We start from the raw sequence: 26,869 nt of genomic DNA on the forward strand, positions 1-26,869 counted from the left end.
AGAGAATAGTGCAACAATGAATGAGTGGAAGCCCAAAATCTCTGTAAATGTTTATGAAAATTAATAAAATATAATTAAAAAAAAATCTCACTGTCTCCAACACACCTACCCTGATTACCCCAGTCACTGAATAAATCCACCTCTTAGAGGGTCTTCTTCTTCTGCGCTGTCCCTCCACCCTCCCAAGCATGATGTCCTTCTCCAAGGATTGACCCCTCCTTGTAACATGTCCAAAGTATGTCAGACAAAGCTTCAGATTCCTTGCCTCCAAGGAGCAGCCTGGCTTCACCCTTTCCAGGACAAACTTGTTTGTTCTCTTAGCAGTCCATGGTATATTCAATACTCTTCTCCAAAACCACAGCTCAAAGGCATCAATTCTCCTTCTATCCTTCCTAGTCATTGTCCAGCTCTCTGACACATAGCAGTGCTTGCAAAGACCATGGCCTGTATCAGGTGCATCTTAGTCTCCAGAGTGACACCATTGTTCTTCAGTACTTTAGAGAGGTCCCTAACAGCAGACTTTCCCAACACAATACGTCTTTTAGTTTTCTGGCTGCTGGTGCCAAGAGTGTTGACTGTGGAGCCAAGCAAACAAAAGTTGGTATAACTCCTCAATTTCCTCCTCTTTGGCTTTAGTTGTTGGTATATTTGAATAATATTTGTATTAATATGTCTTTCTTGTGCACATATGATTAGTATCTTATCACTCACAGCATTGTACTTCAGAGAATTTCGAGTTGGTCTTTTTAACTATGAACGCACCACCATCCTTCCTCAATTTTTTAATTCCCATCATAGTAGATCATATGATTATCTGAGTCAAAGTGGCCAATGCCAGTCCATTTCCATTCACTAATACCTAGAATGTCACTATTTATGCATTCCATTTCATTTTTTATAACTTTCAGTTTTCCTAGATTCATACTTCTTACATTCCATGTTCTAATTATTACTGGATGTTTGCAGCTGGTTCTCCTAATTGTTTAGTCACTTCCAATCTGGGCTCTACATCTAATACTATAGCTACCTGTGTTCCTCTATTATTCCTAGACAGATGGGGAAAAGACTGAAATTGTCAACAATTTCCTCTTACTTGAATCCACAATCAACACCCTTGGTGTTAGCAGATCAGGAGATGAATAGCGTTGGAGAAGTCTGCCATCAGGGACTGCTCCAAAGTACTAGGGAGCAATGATGTCAGTTTAAAAACTAAAGTGTGCCTGATCCAAGCCATGTTCTTTTCAATCACTTACTATGCATATGATAGCTGGCCAATTAATAAGGAAGACAGAAGAAGAGTCAATCCCTTTGAGTTGTGAAGTTGGAGAAGAGTACAGAATATCTCATAAACAACCAAGAGAACAAGTAGTTAGATCTTGGAGAAAGTACAGGCAGTGCTTTTTAGAGGCAAGGCTGGTGAGGCTTCTTCTCACATATTTTGGACATGTTGTTAGGATGGGTTGTTCCCTGGAAAGGGACATCATGCTTGGAAAAATGGAAGGTCAGCAAAAGAGAGGAAGAACTTCAACAAGAAGGATTGACGCAGTGACTGCCCCAATGGGCTCAAGTATTGCAGAGATGACGAGGATGGCACAGGATAGGACGGGGTTCAGATTTGATGTTCGTAGACTCATACTTGACTTAATGGCACCTAATAACAACTGTTTTCCAGGAAAAAGCTGCCTAATTGGTTGACCAACTTCATTCCCCTCCCCCCCCCCGGAAAAGTTGCTGAGTTTCCAGCTTCAGGGATCCAAGAAGGATTTCCCCAAAGCTAATACCTCCCATCTCTGCTTGTTTGAATTGAATCCATTCATCAAAGCCCAACATAGGCTGTAAACCACGTGTAAATTGATTGCTCATCTTCTCCCCAAGAACTGCTGGTAGCTAGCTAGCTAAGAATTACATTTAAACGATTCACAGCTGTTCCATCCTCACTTTCTGACTCATAGTGGACCCTGCAGTGGGTTTTCTGATGCTGCAAATCACATGGGAGGGGTTTACCCCTCTTTCTCTCTTGGAGCTGCTGGTGGATTTGAACTGGTCACCTTAAGGTTATCAGAAGAACTCTCTATGCCACCAGAACTATTTATCACACCATTATGGAAGGATTATAATGGATAATCCATATAAAAAAAAAAAGCCCAACATAAATGTCCCTCCCCCAGGGAGGCCTTCCTAATGTCTTTTTTCCTTCTCAGCTCCCCCTACGTTCAAGCTAGTTATGAACCCATTTTTCTTTTCTTTGTTCTGGGTTCCCACTACCACCTTTGTTGTTGTTGTTATGTGCCGTTGAGTCGACTGTGACTCATAGTGACCCGATGCACCATAGCTCTGAAGCCTACTCTATCCTGAGCCAATCTCACTGTCTCTGACACATCTACCCCATTGCCCCAGGCACTGTGTCAATCCATCTCATCCAGGGTCTTCCTCTCTTGTGCTGTCCCTCCACCCTTCCGAGCATGAGGTCCTTCTCTTTCCTAATTTTATTTTGTGCCAGTTTTGAAAAAGTGAAGATTTGAATGCTTCCCTTAATTATTTAAAAATGCTTCCTTTTATTTCCAGAATTTTTGGATCTATATTTTATACAACATGTTTACTCACGTACCAAGACTATTATCAATTGGGCAATCTGGGTGAAGGAGTAGTGATTAAAAGCTTGGCCTAGAAGGAGCTCTGGTGGCCTAGGGGTAAGAAGCTGTGCTGAAATCTCAAAGGTACGTGATTTGAATCCACCAGATGCTCCACTGGAGAAGGAGGAACAATCTCATCCCATGCCAATCAGATCTGACTTGAGGGTACACAATAAAAATAAAAAAAATTTTAAAAAAGGTATATTTAAATGCTTGGCCTCCTTGAGTTTTTTGGGTTTTTTCCCCTGTAAAACAGAAATAGTATCTACCTTAGAGAACTGTTAATAAAGCTTGAGTTAAAGGAAATATTTTATGTAAACACAGTTCTTTGCACATAGAATGTGCTTAATATGTAAGGCCAACATTATCATCCTCAAATGTCCACTCACAAGTTTCACCTATATTAGGACATGTCTCCTTTCTACCTTATACAGTTATTATTCATGTGGACTGGAGGCTCCTTAAGATCCTTGGGTTACAAATTGTGAGAACTGCCAGAGAGGTGCCATCTTTGGGTTAGGAGACAACTTCCTGTGCACTAGGCCCCTAGAGCTCCCTTCGTGAGGATTACAGCCAAGAAGACTCTCTGGAGCAGTTCTGCTCTGTAACACGTGGGATCACTATGCGTCAGAATCAGCAGCAGTGGGTTTATGGGTAGTCAGGAAATCAAAAAACGTATTGCGATGGGAAAGTCTGCTGTTAGAGACCTCTCCAGGACACTGAAGAGCAATGGTGTTACTCTGGAGACTAAGGTGTTTCTGATACAGGCTATGGTCTTTGCAATCACTTGTTATGCATCAGAGAGTTGGACAATGACCACGGAGGATAGAAGGAGAATTGATGACTTTGAGCTGTGGTGCTGGAGAAGAGTATTGAATGTACCTTGGACTGCCAAGAAAAACAAATTCATCCAGGCTGCTCCTTGGAGGCAAAGATTCTGAGGCTTTGTCTGACATACTTTGGACATGCTGTAAGGAGGGAGAGGTCCTTGGAGAGGGACATCATGCTTGGGAGGGTGGAGGGACGGCGCAGAAGGGGAACCCTCTATGAGGTGGATTGATTCAGTGACTGGGGTAATTGGGATGGGTGTGTGGGAGGCAGTGCGATTGGCACAGGATAGAGCAGAGTTTAGGGCTGTTGTACACAGGGTCTCTATGAGTTGTAAGCGACTTGATGGCACATAACAACAACAATTTCTTAAGAACAGGGAAATTAAGGTCTGGTGAGAAGATACAGAATTTGAGATAAAATATTTAGTTGGTCCGCAACCAGCTGTGTGATTGAAGACAAATTACTTCTTTCTGAGCTTGGTTTGTTCTTCCATAAAAGAAGAATAACAACAAAATGTGTGATCGTAATCTCCTCCTGCACATTAGCAAAATAAGAAAATGAATGCTCAAAGGCTTTAGAAGCTGCCAGATTCCAATGTATTATATCTATTCATTTCCCCACAATCTCATTATCCAATATTTTGCATTTACAATAGTAAACATTCCAGTATCCAACTGTTTTATTTATTAACAACATTGTGTCTGGTGGTAACAAATGTTGAGTTGCTAGGCAAAGCATAATGTTGATTGTATGGCTAAGTTTATAGTCAACTTGGCTTGGACATAATTCTCAGTAGTCTGGCAGTTATAAAGATGTGATTTAATAATTTTGTAGTTTTGTAGCTGTCCTCTGTTTTGTGACCTGATGGGGTAAATCTTCAGTTTTGCATAATGCTAGCTTTTGCATAATAACCTGATCTTTGGATCCTAACCTAATGTCTGGAACCTAATCATGTTGGTAAGTGTGTTGCCCAGTTGCCCTTGTCTATTCCCAGAAGGGAGCTCTGGGTGGTCTTGGGAGTTGTGCTGCCAACCCAAAGCAGGTGGTTCGAATCCACCTGCTGCTCTGTGAGAGAAAGGTTGGCAATCTCCTCCCATGCAATTTATAGCCTCTGAAACCCCACTGAAGGGTCAGCCATCAGTCAGTTCTGACTCAATGGCATCTAACAACAACAAAAACATTTCAAAAAAGGCCAATGAGAACTTTGTCTTGATGGTGGTAGTAGTGAGTCTATTGTACTTCATGGTTCTTTACTAATCCATTTCAAAGATGAGCAAACTGAGGTTTGGGGTGAGTAATGTGATCCATTAGTTCATTCAACACCCACTTATGAAGCAATTATTATGACTCAGATACTGAGGATACAAAATGATTAAGATAAAATCTCTGCCTTTATACAGTTCAAAGAGTTGGACAGACATGAAAAGATAAGTCTAGTTCAGAGTAGGGAGCTTTAGTGGCTCAGTGATAAGGAGTTATGCTGCCAACCTGAGGGCAGGCCATTTGAATCTACCAGCTGCTTCTCAGAGGAAAGATGGCCAATCTCCGCTCCTGTGATTTATTGCTTCTGAAAACCCACTGGAAAGTCAATGAAAAGTTCAACTAGGCGGCACACAACAATAATACATAATAGCATAATTACAGCTAAGGTTTATTGGGTATTTCCCAAGAACTTGCTGTTTTAAGCTATTCATGTTTTACTTGCTCAATCCTCTTAAAACTTTATGAGTGGGGCATCATTAATATTCACATTTCTCCCATATCCCCAGATGAGGACATGAGTAATAAATTCACTTGATAGTGTCCTATTAAGTAACGGAGGCAGGATTAAAAATACCCAGACATTCTAATGTCACAGGCCCCATTTCAGCACAAGGCTATAAAGTCTCAGGTACCAACGTTGACGGAGACATCTAACTTGGGCCAGGGTTCCTGCTGGTCCATGGAGCTTTGCCTGAAAGACCAGGAATCCCCTAGGCAGAGAAGGTGTGTTGTTCCAAGAGAGGAGAAAGTGTACAGGCCATCACAGCAAGTGTACACGGGATCAAGCAGGGTTTGGGGTTTGAGAGGAGGCTGCAGAAATCTGCCAGACACATCCAGCCTAGGAAGCAGTGTGATTAATATCCTACTAGTAGTTAAAGATTTTAAATAGAGGCTAGTTATTTAGGAAGATCATCCTGGCAGCTAAGTGGAGGAGGGCGGGAGGTTATTGGCTTGCTCCAGATGCAAGCCTGGAAAAAGGCTGAAGCAGTGCAGAGAGGAGAGAAATTCAGGAGGTCAAGTTTTCCAGATGATGTTGAGAGTTGGATGGAAGGAAGGAGCCGCTGGTGACGCAGTGTTTAAGCGAGTTAGCCGCTAGGTAAAATGTCAGCCGTTTTGCTTCTGTCAAGCATATAGTTTTGAAAATCCTATGGTGCAGTTAGTTCGACTATGTCCAATGGGATCGCTATGAGTCGACGCAGTCTTGGAGGACATCCAGTTGCGGCCTCTATTCCAGGCGCATGGGAGCAATCTGATGAGATCAGTTTTGGATGTGCGCTCAGGGCTTCTGGTGCCTGGTCCTGTCTGCTTTCCTTTCTTCGTGTTTGCGATGACGATGCCGACTGGAGGCCACCTTCGAATCGGACTTTCTGGGCGGAAAACCTAACCCAGCGCCTTCTCCGGCGGTGGTGGTGACACGCAATGTGCTGTGCCAGTCACCAGGTGGCGCGCTCGAGCACGCGTGAGCCGCTCTGGCCCAGCTCGTCTCAGTGGCCGCGGAAGGTGACGTGGACACGGAAGTGGCAGTCGTCGCGGCTGCACCGGTGGGAGCTGGGTGCGGGACTCCGTGTGAGATCTGCGGGCAGGCGGCGGCGGCAGCTCGCAGCTACAGCGGCAAAGGTCAACGGCGCTGTAGCTTGAGTGCTAATCGGCTGAACAGACGAGCAGCCTCCAGCCCCTTCCTTTTTGCCAATCAGAGTCCCAAAGAAGGGGCCCGCTCAGCCGGCGTCACAATGACCAAGGCCGGTAGCAAGGGCGGGAGCCTCCGCGACAAGCTGGACGGCAACGAGCTGGACCTGAGCCTCGGCAACCTGACCGAGGTCCCCGTCAAGGAGCTGGTTAGTACAGTCCGGCGCCAGCTCGTGGCCCGCCGGCGCTGGGCATGGCCCCCGTGTGGGCCGCCTCCCTGGCCCCCGCCTTAATGTCCCGATCTGCGAAGAGAAGAGGGTGGGTTCTTGGGCGCAGGGAAGCTGCCCGGGTCCCCAGTGTTCTTCCCGGGATGTACACGTGTCACTTTGGCGCAGTTCCAGCAGATGGGGTGGATCTGTTTGTCCGGACCAGGAGCTAATTTCGCCCTAATCTGGGGGGCACCTACGAGTCCCAGCGCGGTGCGCGACCCGAAGTAGTCACCGTCGGAGCTTTTGGTAGCTGCAGTCCGGAATGAATGACCAAACGAATGAATGACTCGGTCTAGCATTTAGGCCTCTGGGTAGCCTTGGGTGTGGCCTCGAACTGGTCTTTCCTAGGAAGTCGCCTGCGGCTGTCCCATCCCTAAGGCGGCCTCCCCTGATGAATGCAAATCTCACTGCTTGGTTGGCAAGGTCTCCTGCAAACTGCTGAAACTGGCGGGAATCCCGCGCTCTACCGCTCATCTTGCACCTCCCCCCGACCACGCGCCCCCAGGAAACAGAGGCCTGAAGCCCCACAGCTGGTGCGGTGCCAAAGGGCCGGATCCCACACCCCAGCCCCTTGCACGGCCCCTCCCGCTGTGGATGACCTACACTTGTTTCAAGGCCTTTACATTTTGTCCTCATTCTTGGCTCAATCTTCCCTCCACGATGGCAGTGTTTTATGGTAGTTAGAAAGGGATTCCCAAGTTGAAGTCCCAGCCACATTGCTTAATAGCTAAGTGCCCTTGGTAAGCCAGTTGACCTTTATGGTATCTCACTCCTTTGGCCATTGATTCAGAACCAACTCATACGGATCCTCCAGTAAATCCCGTAGGAGGAGATTGCCTATCTTCTCCTGCAGAGGTTGAGGGAGAAGAACCACCATAGAGATGCCCACCTCCTTATAACATCAGATCTCCCTTTTATGCCTAGGTTTCCTCATTTATAAAACATAGGGGTAAATATAATTTTACACATAATATGCTTGGCAGGTAGCAAAGACTGAAGTGCAATGCTCTATTCATGGTGCTTTTCCTACGGTAACATGTAAAGCTTTAAGTCACCAAATGCCATTCTTGGGACTTTCTGACAGCTGGAAAATACAGTGTCCTCGGGTCCTTGACTGAATGTTTGCTTCCTTCCCACCACAGAAGAAACCCAGTGTTGCATCAGCTTGGCTTAGGAATGCTGTCCAAAACCTTGAACTCCAGGCAGATAGTCAGCACAGTCTGGCCCCTAGAGAGGAAAGAAGACTCTCATTGGCTGAGCCTCCCCAGCCCTGAAAACTTGGGGGAAAGGAGATGGGCTTTGAGGGCCTAGTTTTCACTTTGGCTGTGATAATTCAGCCAGTACATACGTGGAGTGCTTGCTGTGAGAAAGGCCCTAAGCTGGGGGATATGGGAATTGCTCCATAGTACATACCAACAACATACTTATTTACCTTGAGTGGGAACTATTGCACAGCTAACCCTCCTGTAAATCAAATGGGAGATTACCCATCGTTCTCCCTCTGAGCAGCTGGTGAATTCGAACTGTTTGCCTTTGAGTTGGCAGTGTAACTCTTCGCCCACGAGGCCACCGGAGCTCCCTATGGAAGTTGGAAAGCTATAATATACATAGTCCCTGCCGTGAAACTTAATAAGGGTTCATGCAAGCGTTGTAATTAAGTATAAAATGACAGAGGCTACTAAAGAAAAATTAAAGTTCCGTGTAGAATTTCTGAAAGTCTACATTTCTTTCTTGAATGTTCCACATATTAAATTTCTAGTCTTTGCATTCTTCCCTGGGTGGTTGTTGGCTGGTTCGTTTGCTCCCTCTTTTATCCCCAGGAACATTATACAGAATTTTAGGGCCTTTTTTCTTAGCTGTGGGAACTTCCTCAGGATAATGCTTCATCAGCAGATGTGACTGAATCAGCCCAGGTTAATTTAACATTTGTTTTGTGTGTGGGGTTTTTTGTTTGTTTTTTTAATCTTACCATTTTTCCTAGGCTGCACTCCCAAAGGCCACCATTCTGGATCTGTCCTGCAATAAACTCGCCACTCTACCGGTAAGATTTACAAGCCCTTAACCCCTCCTGGAGCCTTGGGGGCTGCTCTTTCCTGTTTGGGGGTTTATGTCATAAGGCCCATACTCTTGATAGGCTGCTGCTAACTCCAAATGGAGATGAGGGGGAGAAGGCTTCGCTCAGGGAGGAAACCCAAGTCAGCGGGATGCTGCCTGAGTCACTACTTGGGGGTCATACTTTTTCTTTCTGCCTCATTTCATTCTTCTGAAAGATACAGAACCTCCCTATTGTCTAAAAGGGACTAGAGACCATTTTGCACATTGCTCCACAATCCAGAAAGAACATGTTTGTAAACAATATCCTTGTGCTTCTCTTAAAGAGGAAGGAAGCAGAAAGAATATCGTTTTATGGGTAATTATCCTCCCAGAGATGGACTTGAGCTACTTGAGATTTGCTGGAGGTTTTTTTGTTTGTTTGTTTATTTGGTACATAAAGTATCTGGCCACATATTTTTGCTTTTTCTTGTGTGGCTTATCCAAGATTTCCTTCTGCTTCACCTGTGTGTTAGATTTGGTCAGCCTGTCCCTCGCCCCTAGGTGATGGCCACTCTCCCCTTACTGTAGGGCTCACGGTCAGGCTCTGAGCTGGCTGGCAGTACAGCCTCTCCCCCAGCCCACTGTGGCCACCTTATTCATGGCATCCACTCTGGGGCAGCTTCCTACTTTGCCTTGGCACAGGGATCGAGTCTTCAAAGTTGGCAGTTTCTTGACTGGCTCATTAGTCCATTCCCCTCCCAGTGTCCTCCTGGGCTTCACTCACTGGTGATGGCCTCTCCTCACGGCTCATCAAGAACTCTTGGTAACATTCAAGAAGTGTCTGAAATCCCATTTCTTCCAGGAGTGTCTTATCCTTCTAATTAAAGAGGAGGGGTAATTTCAGCTTTCACGCCTGCTATACACAGGTGGCCAGTCATTACTTCACTTGCACTGTTTGATCTGAATTCGTCCCTTGTCTGTGCCTCCCGTCTCACTGCAGTGCAGATCTGCTGGCGTTTACAGGTCTCAGGAGAGCACGAACAGTGCCTCATTAGATGAGGTTGTACCATCACTTGCAGATGGGGACTTAGCAAAGGTTTAATGACAGGGTGAATATTTTGGTCTGTGCCAGAGATGATATGGGTAAGATTGGCTTCAGTGCATTCACCCACTCGGTCATTGAGAGAACACTTAACCGAGCACTTGTGCTAAGCACTGTGTTAGGTGCTGTTAATAACAAAGACTAGGTACTTAAGGAGCGCTTGATCTATAGGAAAATGGACCCTCACATGTTTTGACAGATCCTATGAAAGGTGAATATAAAGTGCTGTGGGCCATCATATGGATACCTGATCACGCCAGTATAGATGTGGAGGGTGGGGTAGGGAGAGAACTAAGGATAAAGGAACAAACACCAAGACCCTCTGCTAGGGCACGTGCCAGGCCTTTTTCTATTAATTATCACCAGGAGTGGACATTTAAAGTCCTTCATTCAAGATAGACTGGCTGGTAAGAGGCAGTGACCACTTATCCATAGGCACCTCTGACTGAACATAGGTTTCTGACTGTTCCATCACAGTCTCTGAGCTTAGGTGTTCTCTCTCTGGGTCTTAGTCGGAGTTCTGCAGCCTGACACACCTGGTGAAGCTGGACCTGAGTAAAAACAAGCTTCAGCAGCTGCCCGCGGACTTTGGCCGGCTGGTCAACCTCCAGCACCTGGATCTCCTCAACAACAGGCTGGTTACCCTGCCTGTCAGCTTTGCTCAGCTCAAGGTAACAATTCGTGAACCAATGGTTTATGGCCAGGTGTAGCAAACGGTCAGCCGGGGCGTGGCTGGGAGAAAGACGGTAGGAACAGCACCTGGGTGGTATTTGGCTCTGCCCGGCAGGTGGCTGTTCCCTGCAGCTAGAACACAATCAGAGCTTCCTTCCTCCTCCTTTTGTTCCATCTTGGGGGGACTCCATCTGCATCCTCAGGCTTAACTAGACTCTCTGCCCATCTGTGTAGAGCCTGAAGTGGCTGGACCTGAAGGATAACCCCCTGGATCCTGCCCTGGCCAAAGTGGCAGGCGACTGCTTGGATGAGAAGCAGTGTAAGCAGTGTGCAAACAAGGTACGCTCGAAACTCCCGGGGGTCGCCTTCACATTCTCCCCAGACACTGGCCTGTTCCTCAGCTTGTTTTTCCCTCCCAGGGCACCTGTAACCAGGAGTGAGTTGATTAAAGCACTAGTACTAGTCTCAGTGAAAAATGGCCACTGTGAGACTGGCAAGCACAGAAACTCGTTTGTGCACGTACTTTCCAAGTCCTAGAACAGCAGTGTTCGGCGGTATTGCAGGACTGTGTATAATCTAATGCTGCATGATGTTGACTGTTATTTTAGTAAGACGAGAGGTTTAGGGGCTTTGGCACTTCTGAGTCAGTAACTGTAGGAATTTTGGTAGTAAACACTGATCATATTTAAACACGTGTAGTTGTGAACAGACATATCCCAGACAGACCTGGCTATCTCGGGTGCCATCGAGTCATCTGCCGTGAGCGTGAGGAACCATGGTCAGCATGGAGGACAGACACTGCCCGTCACCAGTTACCTTGATGACGCCTTAACACTGCTCGTTAGGGACATTACTGTGCCCACATCTCACCAGCTCCAAGTGCACCGAGTCTCCTGGATTTGAGACAGATCGTTGCTGCTTCAGCAGAGCAGATGACTTCATTGGCTGTTTAGAAGGCATGTTGAACAAAAAGACTTGAAGTGTTAGAATTCATGTACGCTTCTGTTTGTGTGATGGGTCCCTACCGTGAACCTCAAGATTAGTGACAGTCTCAGCCCTGTGTCAGGGCTTTTTCAGCCAAGTGGCCAAGGCAGCAATTTCACCTTAACTGGGAAGAATACAAATGACCCATGAGATCTGGTGTTGAAAATTCGGTGCCGCATAAGTGATGTCTATTTTGGAGAGTAAGTAGGTACCATTGGTTATACTCTTCCTTTGCTCTACACATTTTCTAAATATCATTTAATAACCCCCAGACCCTGAGTAGTTATTACTCCCCTTTCCCTGACTCGGTGCACCCACCATTCATTCATTTAGTAGTAACACCGAACCACAGGAAGTCGGTAGCCCTCCAGTTTTTACCTACAAGAAACGCGAGAGCTTTTGCTTCCCTTCAGCACTGTGCTGTGATGTGATCCCCAGAGCCGGGGTCCCTGCCGCCAGTGCCCTGCAGCCTTAGCTGTCTCGTAAGTGTGTGGCTTACATCAGTTAGGATGAGCTCACTCGCCCCTCAGTGTTTTTCACTCTCACCACCTCTGACCTTGTGCTCCAGTGCATTAGTCACAGCGACTGATCACACTGATGCACAGCGTAGCACAGAGGATGGAAATCAGGACTCAACACGCATCTCCTGTGTGTGTGTGTGAAGTGAGCAAGGCAGATAAAAGCCTACCTTTGAGGAGCGCACAATCTAGACCAGGGTGGTGGTGGTTGTGTACCATTGAGTTGGAACTAACCACAAAGTGACTGCGCAGTGCATTGTCAGAGGCCCAGTCACAAGGGAGAGTGCCCATCTTCCTCCTGTGGACCATCTGGTCAGTTTGAACCATGTACTTTTGTATTGGCATTGCAAATCTTTAACCACTAAGCCATCAGAACTCACTGGATTGGGTAATTTCTCCCATTTGTGAACTGCTTGAGTTGTTGGATAATCAGTTCCTGTTCACCTGTAGCAAGGTGAAAAGGGAGTCTCTTAACCTTCACAGTTTTAAACTAGCTCAGCAGCCCGTAAAACCAGCTAAATGGTGTTTAATCTTAGACGTTCAGAGAAGGGGACTTTGACTTGAGCTGCCTCTTGCCATCAGGTTTTTCTGTCCCTCGATCCTGCTGTTCCATGCTGAGCAGCTGTTTTTGTAGTGAGCTGGTCTGCCTTCAGGGAGGTGCTACCAGGTCCAGGACAGTTCTGTGGCTGCGGACCAGCCTCTTGAGGGGTCTCCTTTTGTGGGTGTGCCCCAGAGGCCATCATAGAATGAGTGAGCATGCCAGATGTTTCCAAGAAATAAAAGTTGAACATATGTCTTTCTACAGCGTCTAGTATGTAACTGCATGCGCTGTCCTAAGTTGGCGTGGCTCATTTCTCCTTCTTCCTGCCATAGAAAGGGAGTTATGAGAAAACACACATGAATGCCAAGAATTATGTATGTTATTTCATTTTTACAACATAGCTTTTTTTTTTAATTTGAAAGTTTATAAATCATTGGTTTTTCACACAATCATTCCTAGGCATTTTGTCTAACATTAATTACCACTGATTAATAAATACAATGCCTGATCAACCTGAGGCAGCTTTGGTAGCATTGTGGTTAGGAGCAGCATTGCCAACCTGAAGGCATGCGGTTCGAATCCACCAGCTGCTCCATGGGAGAAATATGGGTAGTCTCCTCCCCTGCAATTTACTGCCTCGGAAAACCCACTGGAGGGTCAGCTATAAGTTAGTTCTGACTAGATAACACACAACATCAATCAAGCCCTGAACTCTTGTAGCCTAGTGGGTAAGGAGTTGCATTGCCAGCCCTAAGGCAGGTGGATGGAATCCACCATCTGCTCCGTGGCAGAAAGCTGGGCAATCTACCATGTGATTTACAGTCTCTGAAAAGTTGACAGCTCACAGAGGGCCAGCTACAAGTCAGTTCCAAGTCAGTGGCAAAGAGAGAATCAACCCCTTAGTGTATATGCCTTTCCCTTCTGCCAACTTACCTATTTATTAGTAGATTATTAATATTCTGTATTTATTAGTTTCCCTCTCCCTCTCTTCCCATCCCTGTTAACCCCTAAGACTGATTCTGTGTATAAACATTTCCTTTTTTTTTATGATGGTGGTCTCTCACCGTAATTTTCCTTTTGTGACTGAAAAGGGCATTAACACAATTTGTTCTCGAGTCATTCATGTTGTGCAGTATTTCAGGAGTTCTTGGTCATTTTTCAGTGCCTCAGTAGTATCTTTCCAGATGAGGAAATTAGCTCAGAACGACAGTTTGCCCACACCTGTGGTCAAGTCAGGTGCCTGTTGGGTTTCTCACTTCCATTCTGTCCCCTACCTCCAAGGAAACATAAAAGGGTCTTTTACCTCCCACCCCTAATTGTGCACATAGTGATGATCTTGGCAGCTGTTTTTATCAGAGATCATTCATGACTGAATCAAGGAGGATTTAGGGGCTTAAGGTGCCCATTCCATTTGTGCAGGGTTTGAACTGAATGGCTCATTCTCTTCTCTTTCCTCAGCATCTACACAGGCTCAGGTGCAGTTAAAAGCAGCTTAGTGTAGTAGAGTCAGCTCTGATTGAAGGACTCAGAAACCCTGTCTGGGTCTTAACACAGTGCTTTCTAGTCATGTGGAGTGGCACCCCACCAGTCACAGCAATCTAGCTAGTCATTAATTAAGCTTCCTGTTCTTTGTTAGCCACTTGGTATCCTACATACAGGCCACTGGTTCCTGCCCTTAAGTAACTGACAGTATTATGACTGAGATGGACAGCTTGGGGAGGGAGGGCAGCTGTCAGGTAGCTGAAGGGAGAGGAGTCAGAACGCAGCTCCGAGGAAGCACAGCTTCTCCCTCAGGAGGAGCTGCTGAGAGGACTGGTGACGGGCAAACGAGTGTGTGAGAGCGACCGTGAATGCAGACCATTTCATAGTTGACGTCGTTTCCCAGACTTTTTCTGACACCTGGGGAGTCAAGTCAGGTTTGTGTAATTCTCCAATAAGGCTGGACCATGGAGTTAGGACACCAAGAGGGTTAGCACTCAGATTCTGTATTTCCATTTACAACCACTTGTTTTTTATTTATATTTTATTGTTAGTGGTATGTGTCCCATATAAGGTTGCAGCTGTTAATTTGCTGTTATCATTCCCACCCCAACCCCAAAAGACAATAAAGAGAGAACTTATAAAAGATAATAAAAGGCAATCAAAAAAGAGATTTACTTGGTTTAGGTCAGAACCAACTTACAGTTGGAGGCACTGGAACTGTCGCAGCTGTGCTGTGAGTCAGGGACTCTCTGGACTCGGCCCTTCAGCACCTCTTCTCCTTCACAGGTGCTGCAGCACATGAGGGCTGTGCAGGCTGACCAGGAGCGAGAGAGGCAGCGGCGGCTGGAAGTTGAACGAGGTGAGTGGCCAGCCCTCTCCTAGTCACCTTCTAGACTTTTCACGCACCCAACTGGCTATTGCTTCAGGAGTCAGCATCTCTGCTAGAGCCTTGAAGGACAATGGGAAGCCAAGCAGCGGTAGGTGGACCATCCTTAGCTGAGGACCAGCTCCATCCTGACCTTTCCACTGGCTTCACGTCCTAACAACTGCTTATCTTTCATCTTCGGAGAATGCGTAAACCCAGCCTCCCACTGCTGATGAACAGACACAAACTCATAGTAACCCTAAATTTTTTATGGAAGTATACTGCTACATCTTCCTCCTATGAGGAGGCTGTTGGGTGTGAACTGCCAACCTTTTGGCACTTAACTACTGTACCACCAGATCCTCTGGAGAATTCACAGGCATCTCAAACTTAATGTGGCTAAAACAGGTCCCTAAGACCGGTTAGGAAATTGTGCCACCTCTCTTAGTGTTCTTTCTTAATAGGAAATCATTGTCCTCACAGCTGTTCAAGCTTAAAACTTGCAAGGTGTTGGGTCCCTTCAGTCATTCCCATCCATGTCCAGTTTGGCACCAAGCTCTCTAACTCATCTTCCTTTCTACCTTGATTGACACTGTAACCAAGACTTCCTTCTGGTGGCTAGCTATTTCTCCAACATGCTTGCCATCTCTTCACATCCATTCTCCACAAAGTTTGGAGTTCTAATAAGAAATTAAGCTATGAGCTTAAGACACTAATGGCTTCCCATTGAACATGGGATGAAACTTAACCTCAGTAGCAGGGTAGACAAGATCTCATATTATGTAAGCCTGCTTCCCTGGCCTTGTCCATGACCATGGGAAAGAGTGCTGTTTGTTACTTTGAGCCACTAGGGTCTCTCTGCTGTGTTTTAAATACACCAAGCACTCTCATGCTGTAGGGACTCTGGTTCTAAGGTTTCCTTTCCCTGATCTTTACATGGCTGACTGCTTATAATCCCCCATCTCTTCTCAGTTATTACCGCAGGTTAACCTTAACTCTTTCAAAGCCACCCATCGACTCCATTCTGACACTTGTCATTATGAGTTAGGAGCAGCTTGCCTGTAATTTGCTGTTTTGTCTCATGCAGAGCCATGCCTGGCCCACAGTCAGTGCTCCTTTGACTGGCTGGCAGCTCCCTCCCTGCATAGAACTGACCATGGCAGTCCCTGAAGTCTGTAAACACCATCATGGCGTGGCTGCTGTGACGAGGACCCGTGTTTGTCCTCCACACTGCTGCGGGCCCTTCTTGAGCGCACGTGTCTCCAGATTAGATGCTGGGCCGAGTGTGTTCTTGGCACTCTCAGTGCGCAGCTGGGACCTGGTGCTTGTTTTCACTGAGAAGCCGTGGAAAGCTACAGCACTGAGTACTACTGTTCAGCTACCTGATGGCTCAAAGGGGCTTTTACGCTCCAAAGGGACATGGAACCACCATATGTGGCATTCTGGCTTTGGAGGAATGTTTCAGACTCCCAAATAACTAACTGGGAAATGCACTTTTGGAACCCAATCATTTGTAAGTCAGGTACTGCATGTAAACACAGACTTTAGCTGTTAAGTAAATCTGAATGTGCTACAGATTTCCGAGTTGGAATCTAGACATTACTTTGACAAACTTAGTCTCATTTTTTTCTGTGAAATGTTTCCATTCTCTCTGCCCCTAAACTTTTGTGCTATTTTCTCATTCTCCTGGTGCTCTGTGGGGAAAAGAGGGGCAATCTCCTGTGTGATTTACATCCTCAGAAAACCTGCTAACGGGTTAGCTATGAGTTGTTTCCAACTCAGCAACACACAGCAACAACAACAAACTTGCCCTCCTCATGCCACCTTCCTTTTTTAAGCTTGGGAAGTGAGGAATCCCATAGACACAGTACTGCCATTGTTAGTTCTCTTCATATTTGGGCCATAGGCTGTCAGCTGCTGTGTCTTTGATTCTCACATCCTAGGGCAGCAGGCTCATTGCCCATGCCTTAGTCCAGTCCCCAGCCCCTGCTGTATTACTCTATGATCTTCACTGTGACCCAGCCCCTGCTCTATTACTCTGCAATCTCCACTGTGAGTGACTCAGAACCAGTAGGAATCTAGCCAGCAAACGGAGTGTATTGGATTTCAGACAAGACTTACTTTCTAGAAAGGAGACATTGTAGCTCAGTGATTAAAGCACTTAGAGGCTTTAGATACCAGAAGGTATCTAAAGCTGCCCTACTGGAGTGTGGCAGTCTGCTTCTGTAAAGGTCACAGCGTTGGGGACCCAATGAGGTAGTTCTTCTGTATCCAACAGGGTATTTGGCTCAAGAGCAGTCGATTTGGGGTATATTCAGGAAAGCAGAAAGATAACTTCTTTTGAATATTTATGTGACTTTGGGAACATGGCCAGGAAGATTGGTCCTTGGAGAAGGACATCATGCTCAGAAGGGTGGACGGACAGAGCAGGAGAGGGAGACCTTGGATGAGATAGAGCAGTGGGGGTTGGTGTGTTGGAATTAGTGAAACTGGCTCAGGACAGGGAAGGGTTCAGAGCTGCTGTCCTTAGGGTCGCTATATATCACAGGCGACTCAATGGTACATAAAAACATCAACATACTATGACAGGTTTGGAAGCAAGAGTGGCATCTGCTTCCTAAACAACATGCCTCCGGAAACTCTGAACGTTGATAAATGTCGATAGTTGTAGAGGGGCTTCAGGCCTTTTGTTCATAGGGTTGCTATGAGTCGTGCTCCACTCGAAGGCAAACAACAACATGGCAGAAGGGGAAAGAGGCTGAATCCATCCTTTAGTCTTTTGGGAAAGCAAACTGGAGGGTCTTTGGAAGAGAAGTCATTGTTGGGTGTATTTGGTGCAGAGGCGGAGAAGAAGCGTGAGGCTAAGCAGAGAGCCAAGGAGGCTCAGGAACGGGAAGTGCGGAAGCGGGAGAAGGCAGAAGAGAAGGAGCGCCGGAGGAAGGAGTATGATGCCCTCAAAGCCTCCAAGCGGGAACAGGAGAAGAAGCCGAAGAAGGAGACAAACCAGGCCCAGAGTAAGTTTTCTGACAGCGGTTCCAGAGGTGCAGTCAACAGACTTGTGTTTTCAGGCAGAGTTGAAGGAGCTTGCAGACCTCAGGCAAAATAGGCTCTTAGAGCGCTGGGAGATGGGGACTCCCAGGGGGCATGTGCCGGCTGGTTTGTTCCCCAGTGCCACGTACTTCTCAGATATAGCTCAGAGCATTACCAGAACGGGGTGTCATACACTGCTTCTAAGAGTTGGGTTCTAAATGCACTGAGAAAGGCAAAGATTGCAGATTGTCAGGCTACCTGTAACATCCCTCACATCATCCATGGAGAATCATCCATGGGCCCGGGTTTTGAGTGTCAGCGGTCCCTCAGTCAGGTTAGCTGCCTCGGGGTTTTTTGAGTTGAAACAGATCTCTTGGCTCAAACACCAGAGGAATGCTGCTGCTGCATTAAAGAACCATTTTATATGGAATATGTATTGTGGTTTGTGTACCTAGCTTAGGGTATGTCCAGTTGGGTTTGGGTAAGTCAAATGCACACGGTGAGGTGGGCCCCTGTATGAGGGAAGTTAGTACATGCCCTCTGGGTGAAGGGGTCCCTCGAAAGAAACCCTGGAGAGGGAAGGAGCTGTGTCTGCTTTCTCTTCACCTCTTTGCACTTCCTTATGGAAAGTGAGCTTGGTAGGACCCCACCTCAGGGGAGTGGTCAGGCTCACATAAGAAACTCCTCCGTGATTTTCTTACAGGGCCATGTACTTTTCTAATTTTAAACGTGTGGTTGGCCTTCTACATCTGTGGATTCAACCAACCGAGGATCAAAATTAAGTAGGAGGAGCACCGCATAGTCAAAGCAGTCCCTCGGAGAGGGACCAAAAAGTGCTACTCATGTAACATTTTCACTGAATTACATGCTCTGAGTAATGTAGAAATGATTTAAAATAGACAGGAGAATCTGTAGTCATATGCAGATACTAAGCCATCTTCTATGAGGGGACTCAAGCAGCTGAACACTGAGGGATAACTACAGAATTCTGTTCACTGCAGACACATTTTTCCTTATTTCAGAACATGACAGTCTCCCATTCCTAGCAACAATCATCTTTGGTGTTATTATAGAATATGACATTCACAATTTTAATAAATCTCAAACCCATTTTCTCAGTTGGTAGCGTGATGTCCCTAGTTTGGCCTCTCCCTGGGACCAGGGAGGCTTGTTGAGTCACTGTGTGACTTTGGGCCTTAGGGACTTCGTGAGATTCCCAGGCCACTTCAGAATGTGTTCCTTTGCACTCTAAGGGAGAAAGCCTCTATTTCAGCCTCTGGATGGCTTTTTTCAAGAATTCAGATATTCTTCAAACATTTCCCTTTCAGGGCCTGCGAGTTTTGTTTGAGAAAGAGGGTTATCAGTGGATGTGCAAGTTAGAAACTGCATGATGGGTGGAATAGGTCTCTGACACTAACCTTTCTGTGTCTGACTTCACCCCTCCAGAATCAAAGTCTGGTTCCCGGCCCCGCAAGCCTCCACCTCGGAAACACACGAGGTCCTGGGCTGTGCTGAAGCTGCTGTTGTTGCTGCTGCTGCTGTGTGTGGCAGGTGGGCTGGTGGCCTGTCGGGTCACAGAGCTGCAGCAGCAGCCTGTCTGCGTCAGTGTGAACACTGTCTACGACAACGCTCTCCGGGGTCTGCGCAGCCATGAGATCCTCCAGTGGGTCCTCCAGACCGACTCCCAGCAGTGAGCTCATCCCAGATACCTGCTGCCTCCCCAGCCTTGGAGCTTGGATTCCTATGGAATTGGGTTCTGCTGGACACAACCTGTTTTTAGCGTCAGACCTACCTGCCGTCATCAAATGGCTGCTGACTGGTACTTGAGACTCCTCTTTGTTGGACTCCTTTGTTCCTTAGGCAGGGTTTCCTGTTGGAATAAGGAAAAAAGGGAGGTGGGGGGAGTTACCTGCATGACTGAAGGAACAGGCCTAGGGAGGGGGAGAGGAAAAGCCTAAAAGCCTAGCCTTTCCGAGTGCCACAAAGCTGTGTAAAGGCAAGTCTGGTTTCTATAAATGGTCAGCTGTCACTACATTTATACTTTTGTATGCCACAAGCCCTTTGTTCCACCCTTCCCTGGATAGCCCCGGCAGGTCAGGAGGCAGCAGTGAGTTCATGGGGACCAGAGGGAACACCACGCTCAGAGCAATTCCAGGCTAAGTTGGAGGGGAGGGGTGAATACTATTTTCTTAAGGATCTCAGACATTCCTTAGACATTCTGTGACCTCACCAAATCCGAGGCTGTGAAAGGGACTTCCAGTCCAGTGACATTTTTTAGGCAAGGAAACTGACTTGCCTACAGTCTCACAGCTAGTTTGAAGCAGGACTGGTTTCCCCACTCCAGTACCCTTTCTTTCCATCATTTTTACCTCCTTGACGACATCCCAAGAGAACAGAACACATCAGAATTGTCTCAGCTAAAGAGTCTAGACTCTTTGATGGTACATGAAGATCTGTGACTCACAGATGGAAATCTCACGGCCACAAGGGTCTTGGGCGACTCCTGTGGAGTCTTGCCTCAACTTACGTGGCTTCTCTAGGACAGGGATAGTCCAGGCTCTTTGCCTCCACGTCAGAGCATTAACTCCCTGATTGCCAGTAAGCAAGGAGGCGGGTCCTTGCAAAGCCACATCATCTGATATCTCTGCTAGTAGTTGGTGTGGCTAAATACCTCAAAAGCAGCCTGAAAACTGCTTCAAAGGGACTGAGATTTAGAACTTTAGATTCTAGACCTGTAACTACACCTACTTTTGAAGAGAATCAAGTGGCATCATGGAGCTTAAAAACTGGGGCGTGGCTAGCACGTTATGTCAAGACCAGTCTCTTGTCTGCTTGATTAAGCATTTTCTTGCTTTATGATTTCCTTTGCCTCATCTCTTTCACAACAGCTGGATGAAAGGATCAGAAATAGCCATGTGATGGTGCTCATTCACTGAAAGCTCCTGACTGCAAACTGCTTGCCTCTCCCAGAGAGTGAGACTTGTCACAGTCCAGAGACAGAGAGGGCAGGATCCAGCTTGCTGGCCCATCTGGCTGTCCTGGTACCTTGTTCTTTCTCCCCCAAGGACTGCTCTGCTGCATAGGTCCACGCCTTACCAGAATCACTACACGTTCCTTTAGTCTTCCTCCAAGCTCCAGAGCCATTGGTACAAATGCTTTATTGAAACTAAAAACAAACACATATGATTATAATACAAGTCAGCATAGCAATCATACCCCCGCTCTTGCGCTGGTTGAGGCAGCTCAGTGGGTGGGAGGCGGGCTGGGTGACACCAGCCTCGTCAAGCCAACCCACAGACATCAGTTCACAACTTCTAGATTTGATGCTGAGGTTCTTTTGGATTTCTACAATTATTAAATATATGTCTGAGCAGTCTGTCTCTGTTTGCTTTTGTTTTAACGGGCAGCTGGGGCACAGGCAGGGGTGCTTCCTGGTGGCAGCTGGCTTTTGCTCGGAGAGAAACGTTAAACGCTGGTGGAGGTCAATGCAAACATCTAGCTGGTCCTGAGGTGACAGACTTTGATGAGCAATTACACCCATGGGCCTGACCGAGGCCTGCCCTTCTGGGCGTCGTTCCAGTCTGCAGTGCAGTCATGTTACAGGGGCTCATGCAGAACCCCCGGCTTTCCGTCCTTGTCCCTGAGGGTGAGCATCAGTCTGAACTGTCTAAAGAGAGATTTGGCTGCAGAGTTGTCATCTGGAGATAAACACGCCTGGACAGCTCTGGTCCAATGCGGCGGGAGGTAGATGTCACGCCTACCCCTCGGCGAACTTGTATATCTGCGAGCAAATTTTGGCGTTCCTGCTCCAGTAAACACTGCTGATAAGCCTGAAAATAGTAAATGAACGCTTAGTACCACCTCATCCAAGGCCAGGGAGCTCTGATGGTTTAGTGGTAAGGAACTGCACTGCCAACCCAAAAGCATGTAGTTTGAATCTACCATCTGCTCTCCAGGATAAAGATGGGCAATTTCCCGTGTGATTTCCCCCCTCTGAAACCCCACTGGAGGGTCAGCTATGGGTCACATTCAAGATTGATCATCCTTCAGCAGAGAAGGCAGTGGGCTGGGGGCTGAGAACGTCCCACCCCCAACCCCTGGTCACCACTAACAATTCTGATCTCATCAGACCTGCCGCTGCCAACAGGGCATTCTTAGGCTGTGAGCAATGGTGCTGTGAAAACAGGGCCCAGGAATACCACAGGGCACTGCTGTGACCTCTGAAGTGGCATACCTGAGCCAGGAGCTGGGGCGAGGGGTAGGCATTCACAATCGCACTGGCCATTTCCATGCTGACTCGGTTCAGCTGCTGAATCTGTCTCCTCCACACCAGGGCAAGGCCCCTGCCTGAGCTGTCCACCTTCACACCCCCAGCCCAGTCGCTCTCCAGGCAGAAGGAGAAACCAGTCTGGTCTCGGAGCTTCCTGCAAACAGCACAGTGAGGGGTCGAGAGTCAGTTGCTGCGCTCCTCCAGCTGACCCCTCAGCTAGGAAGAGAAAAACCCTCCACTGACTGTGAAAGAGGTGGACATATGTTATGCTGGGCCTATTATTGGCTCTAACAATTTGAGTTCTCAGTTCCAATCAGCTGCCAATTCCCTTAAAAACATCTAGCCCATTTCATTAGAAAAGGTCCGAGGAGCCCAGATTCTCTTGTGTTGGCGTTAGGTTGTCCTGAGGAAGGGGACAGGGCAGTACGGGACTAAGGACCAGGCACAGGCTACCGGGTGGCTAGTGTGCGCTCCAGCTTCTGGAAGCTTACACAAGTCAGTCTCCTCAGACTTCAGGTCCGTCTGGAGGGATTTGGACTGGATTATCTGAGAGTCCTAGTTAATATTAATTTCCATTTAATAAACTTTTAAATAAGTAGGCCTTACTGTGGCTAATTATATTGTGATTGGATCTGTAACCAATCTTGGTTACAGTAACCCAGCACCAATTTGCAAAAGAAATCTTGTAGCTAGGCATCGGGCTTCAGGGCTCTTCCCAAGAATCCCAACCATGAGCTCCTTCAGCCTCAAGCTGGAGAAATGATGTGTGGAGCAGCATTTAAAAGAAGGCATGTTCTCTTCAGTTTCAAGAACCATGTCAAGGGCAGGGCCCAGCACTCACTTGAAGGGTGCCTCAGCCACAGCCTTTGTGAATGTGCAGGTGAAGTCAGCCAGCTCTCTCCAGTTCTGCAGAACTTGAACCTGGGCTTCTGTGTAGAGCTGCAGATCCACTAAGGCCTAGAAATCCAAAAGCAGGGATGGACTGAAAGGTGGAGAAGGAGGGTTCAAGATGGCTCATTGGTCACTGAGGCCACGCCCCTCCTCTCACTCACTGCTGAGGCAGAAATAGTGTTCAATGGGCATTTCGTGCTCATCAGCGGTAAATCAAATGATCATTTTGGTGCCTGCCAGACTCAAGAAAAGGGAAATTCCTACCTCTTCCAATTCCACCCTGGTTACCAGAGGCAGGGCCCCTGTGCTGGCGTCTGCTTGTCTCTGCTGCTGCTTCTCTTTGGCCTGTTCTCTATCTGCCACTCCCTGTCTCCTTCTCCTTGGAGGATTTGGGGCACTGCAGCGGGGTTGGGGGGTGGGGGGGAAGATCACAGCAGACAGCTCCCTTACCCAGGCCTTGTGAGGGATGCTATCTTACAGGGACCCAGCCCTGGGGTGAAAGCATTCACTCCTGTTGGTCCATGAGCTGCCCCATTTTACACCAAGTCTCAAGGATAAACTCAAACCTGAAGCATTTCCCTTGATCCACAATCACCAGAGTCAGAGCTTTTCCAGCTGACTTTGCAGTGGTGTTTTTGACAAAGCTCTGAAGTGCTTCCTTCCCTTTCTTGGTGCCGTCCAGACTTCCCTGCACAGAGGGCCATGGTCTGCATTAGGATCTGCTTCCTTTGACGAGTCAGCCAGCCCTCTGCTCCACGCTTTAGCTCCTACTGCTCTGGGCCTGCTCACCTGCTTTAAACTGTTGATCATAGATACGACCATCTCTCCTTGCAGCACCACCAAGACCACTGACTTTTCTGCCCAGGTCTCCTCTTCATTCTGCAAAATGACCAGGAAGATAGCAAAGGGGGTAGGTCAGAAGGTGCTGAGGCTCTGCCAGAGTGACACAGGCCTTCTGGCGGAATGAGCTCACTCATCCCCGTCAACCTCACCCAGTGCATGTTATCCCTGTTCTAAGACGGCATCAGGGAGGCAAGAAACCACCTTTTGCCCTGTTCCTGCCCAGCCCTGGGGTGTTCAGCCTTGAAGTACTGCATCTGTGAGTGGGGAACAGGAAGGGGACATTCACACCTTGAAATGGCCTCTAAGAAGACACTACCAAATCTCTTACACCTTTAGAATAGGGAATGGAGTGAAAGTAACTCTTTCAAAGGATTCTGTACAAATAAGTGACTGGCATAAAATGTAGATGCTAATTATAAGTGGCCTGTATAAATGTTATAAAATTAAGATAGGGCTAAATCGATAAAATTATTGATTAAGATATGGCTTAATCAATCCTAAAGCAGTGGAGCATTATGAAGTAATTGGGGAAGCAGAGCTTTCGGGAAGCTGTGTGATTGGGAGACAGAAGCAAAAGCTAAGATCCACGATATAGTCCAGTTTGGGTTGAGAGGAGCTCTGTATTCGGCCATCAGCAAGCTGTGGTCCTGAGTCAGCCTTTGAACTTTTACCTGAGTGCCAGTTACCCCATTCTGTGGAGTTAAGAATTCCCATTACATCCCCTGACAGGACCACTGTGGCTGAGACCCAAGAGAAACTGTACAAGTGCCTTGAAAAGAGAAATTGCCAGGTGAAAACACAAAGGTTTGCTAACACCCTCAAATTCTAAAGTCTAATGAGCAAGGCATGAAATCCAAGAAGAAGTGCTTAATGTGTTGAAAAAGATAGTCTAGATTCACAAACGAGAGGAGAAAAAGGCACAGGAGTTGTGGTAACTTGGGGGACACTATTATGCACCTACTCTATGCCCAGGGCTGAATTATGATATTCAGTCCCCACAGCAGGGGGTGCTGCAAGAGCAGCAATAAGTATCCTCACTTAATATATGAGGCAAATGAGGCTGAGGGTCCCAGCAATAAAGCCATGAAGCTGGGGCTGAAATGCAAGCTCACTCAATCCCAAAGCCCAGTCAGAAGCCAGCATCCTGTACAGACCACCTTCCCCTGGCCACAGATCTATTCTCCATCTCCTCTCACTCTGCCTGAGCCTTGGGACCACACTAGTGGGTATTTCTTTCCCTCCCTCTTTCCTGATCGGCTCTCTCTACTGAAGGTCCAATCTTTAGGGGTAACGACACCTTCCTCTCATCCCTCAAGCTTGGGAAAGGCACCATTTATGCTATGACTACCAACCAGGGAACATCTGGTAATATAGGACACATTTTGATCGTCACGACTGGGAAGGATGCTGCTGGTCTTTAGGCCAGGAATGTGGCTAGACTTCCTGCAGTGCACAGGACAGCATGGTCTAACATGCCCGCAGGATTAGAGGCTATCAGTACGAGGCACTGCCCTGCCCCTTGTCAGTTCCTTGTACCCCACTCATACCTCGGAAAACAGCCTCCTTACTAAACCCTCTTCCAGTTATGCTAGGTTGAGTGCGCCATCTGTTTTTCTGCTGGGATCTGACTGATACATGGATTCACAGAGCTTGTTTTCCATGGCTCGCTAGGGAGGAGAGGTGTCAGCCAGGAAACCCCTACCTCAGACAGTGCAGCCCTCCTCCAGGTGATGCTGCGAGGCACAGCTTGCGCCTCAATCAAGCAGCGGCACTCCATGGACTGCAGCGCCCCCAGGAGCTGGCCCCCACCTTCCGTCTGTAAAAGCTCTGCAACAGATGGAAGAGGAGCTGTCAGTGGGTGGCTCCGGAAGCAGAAAACTCAGTACCGGGTGTGGAGAGACAGGAGGACCTGGGTCCAGCACGGCAGCGATGTGCTTCAAGCACTCCTCTGGCCTCTGAGCCTTCAGGTTGCTCGCCTGGGCGGCCTTCTTCTTCCTCTCCTGATGCCCCACCGCATTCTCCTTTTGCTTCGCTGCTCCCTTCCGCTCTCTCCCCTGGGCCTTCTGACTGCGCTTGGTTCTCTTCAGAGGCACAGGCCCCTCAGAAGGGGTTTCTGTAACTGTAGGGCTGTTGCCCTGGACAGGGCAGAGAGACTGGTCGGGCGGCAGCTGATGGCATGGACGGTCTAAGTGGGGGTCCCTGCATTCTGCAGCATTCCGCTCTGAGATGTCACAAAGCGGGGGACGCAGGATCTTTGGGAAGAGTGGTTTTTTCCAGTCACATAATGCTCCTTTGTTACTCTGCCGATCCAAGGCACTTTTAATTGGAGAATGAGACTCCTCAGGGCTCAACTGATTGTAGGTCAAGAACTTACACTTAAGCCTCTCCGCCAGGGGAATAAACTCCTCCTCATCTTCGCTTCCACTGCCCAGGGCCCCAGCTGGCTCTGTTTGGGTGACAGTTTCCAATGGGCCTTGGGCAGGTGGTACATCTTCTGACTCTGGTGACAGAAGGAAGGAGGTCTCAGAATCTGAGGTGTTAATCACTACAACCTTCTCCTCCTGTGGAGGCAGGCTTCTCTTGGTTAAAGATGGTTCCTTCTTCAGAAAAGTGAACGTCGGCAGCTCCTCAGAATCACTCTCACTGGAATCTAGTAAGAGTGACGATTTCTCTACAGCCATCACGCATGTGCTAGCCAGTTAATTACCTAAATGAAAAATAAAAAACAAAAGAGACATGAAACAGGCTGTGCCATTCAATTAAAATGTGCTCTGTGATGAAGCTTTATGGAAATAAATCTAAGATACAGAAAAATTGGACATGGCCCCAACACACTCATCCTTGAACTCAGAACATCTACATCTGTACTCACTCAGACTTGCTATGGTTATTCAGTTAATTCTGACTCACAGTGGCCCACAGGACAGAGTGGAACTGCCCCACAGGGGGTCCTGGGCAGTAATCTTTGTGGGAAAGAGTGCTGGTGGTGCTGTGGTTAAGGCATTCACCTGCTAA

The 26,869-nt window shown here is 47.5% G+C and overlaps 2 protein-coding genes across 3 annotated transcripts; one reads left to right on the forward strand and one right to left on the reverse strand.

The window, feature by feature from the left end:
- Positions 1–6,457: 6,457 nt before the first annotated feature.
- LRRC59 (leucine rich repeat containing 59) lies at positions 6,458–19,850 on the forward strand. The gene is made up of 7 exons (XM_006889295.1): positions 6,458–6,562; positions 8,604–8,663; positions 10,271–10,429; positions 10,665–10,769; positions 14,742–14,814; positions 17,661–17,834; positions 19,297–19,850. The coding sequence occupies exons 1-7, from the start codon at positions 6,458–6,460 to the stop codon at positions 19,542–19,544; spliced, it is 924 nt and encodes a 307-aa protein (XP_006889357.1). The 3' UTR covers positions 19,545–19,850.
- Positions 19,851–21,503: 1,653 nt separating this feature from the next.
- On the reverse strand, positions 21,504–26,535 carry EME1 (essential meiotic structure-specific endonuclease 1). 2 transcript variants are annotated; one of them, XM_006889297.1, is made up of 8 exons: positions 25,764–26,535; positions 25,557–25,681; positions 23,801–23,890; positions 23,578–23,699; positions 23,276–23,408; positions 22,962–23,077; positions 22,085–22,274; positions 21,504–21,680 (listed from the first exon to the last, which is right to left on the reverse strand). In XM_006889297.1, exons 1-8 carry the CDS (start codon positions 26,533–26,535, stop codon positions 21,504–21,506), a joined length of 1,725 nt encoding a protein of 574 aa, XP_006889359.1. The 2 variants fall into 2 exon arrangements, with proteins under 2 accessions (XP_006889359.1, XP_006889358.1); XM_006889296.1 differs by having other exon boundaries at positions 23,554–23,699.
- Positions 26,536–26,869: the final 334 nt, after the last annotated feature.

The sequence above is a fragment of the Elephantulus edwardii genome, unplaced genomic scaffold (genome assembly GCF_000299155.1).
Source record: "Elephantulus edwardii isolate Elephantulus edwardi_28Jun2011 unplaced genomic scaffold, EleEdw1.0 scaffold00077, whole genome shotgun sequence".
In the NCBI taxonomy this organism is placed as follows: Eukaryota; Metazoa; Chordata; class Mammalia; order Macroscelidea; family Macroscelididae; genus Elephantulus; species Elephantulus edwardii.

Excerpts from the sequence above, each read along its gene's own strand:
- LRRC59 (XM_006889295.1), top strand. The coding sequence starts at position 6,458 with ATGACCAAGGCCGGTAGCAAGGGCGGGAGCCTCCGCGACAAGCTGGAC. Across the intron at positions 10,430-10,664 it reads TCAGCTTTGCTCAGCTCAAG|AGCCTGAAGTGGCTGGACCT; the intron begins GTAACAATTCGT and ends CCATCTGTGTAG. Across the intron at positions 17,835-19,296 it reads GGAGACAAACCAGGCCCAGA|AATCAAAGTCTGGTTCCCGG; the intron begins GTAAGTTTTCTG and ends TCACCCCTCCAG.
- EME1 (XM_006889296.1), bottom strand. The coding sequence starts at position 26,535 with ATGGCTGTAGAGAAATCGTCACTCTTACTAGATTCCAGTGAGAGTGAT. Across the intron at positions 23,078-23,275 it reads CCAGGGTGGAATTGGAAGAG|GCCTTAGTGGATCTGCAGCT; the intron begins GTAGGAATTTCC and ends TTGGATTTCTAG. Across the intron at positions 21,681-22,084 it reads CGCCCCAGCTCCTGGCTCAG|GCTTATCAGCAGTGTTTACT; the intron begins GTATGCCACTTC and ends TACTATTTTCAG.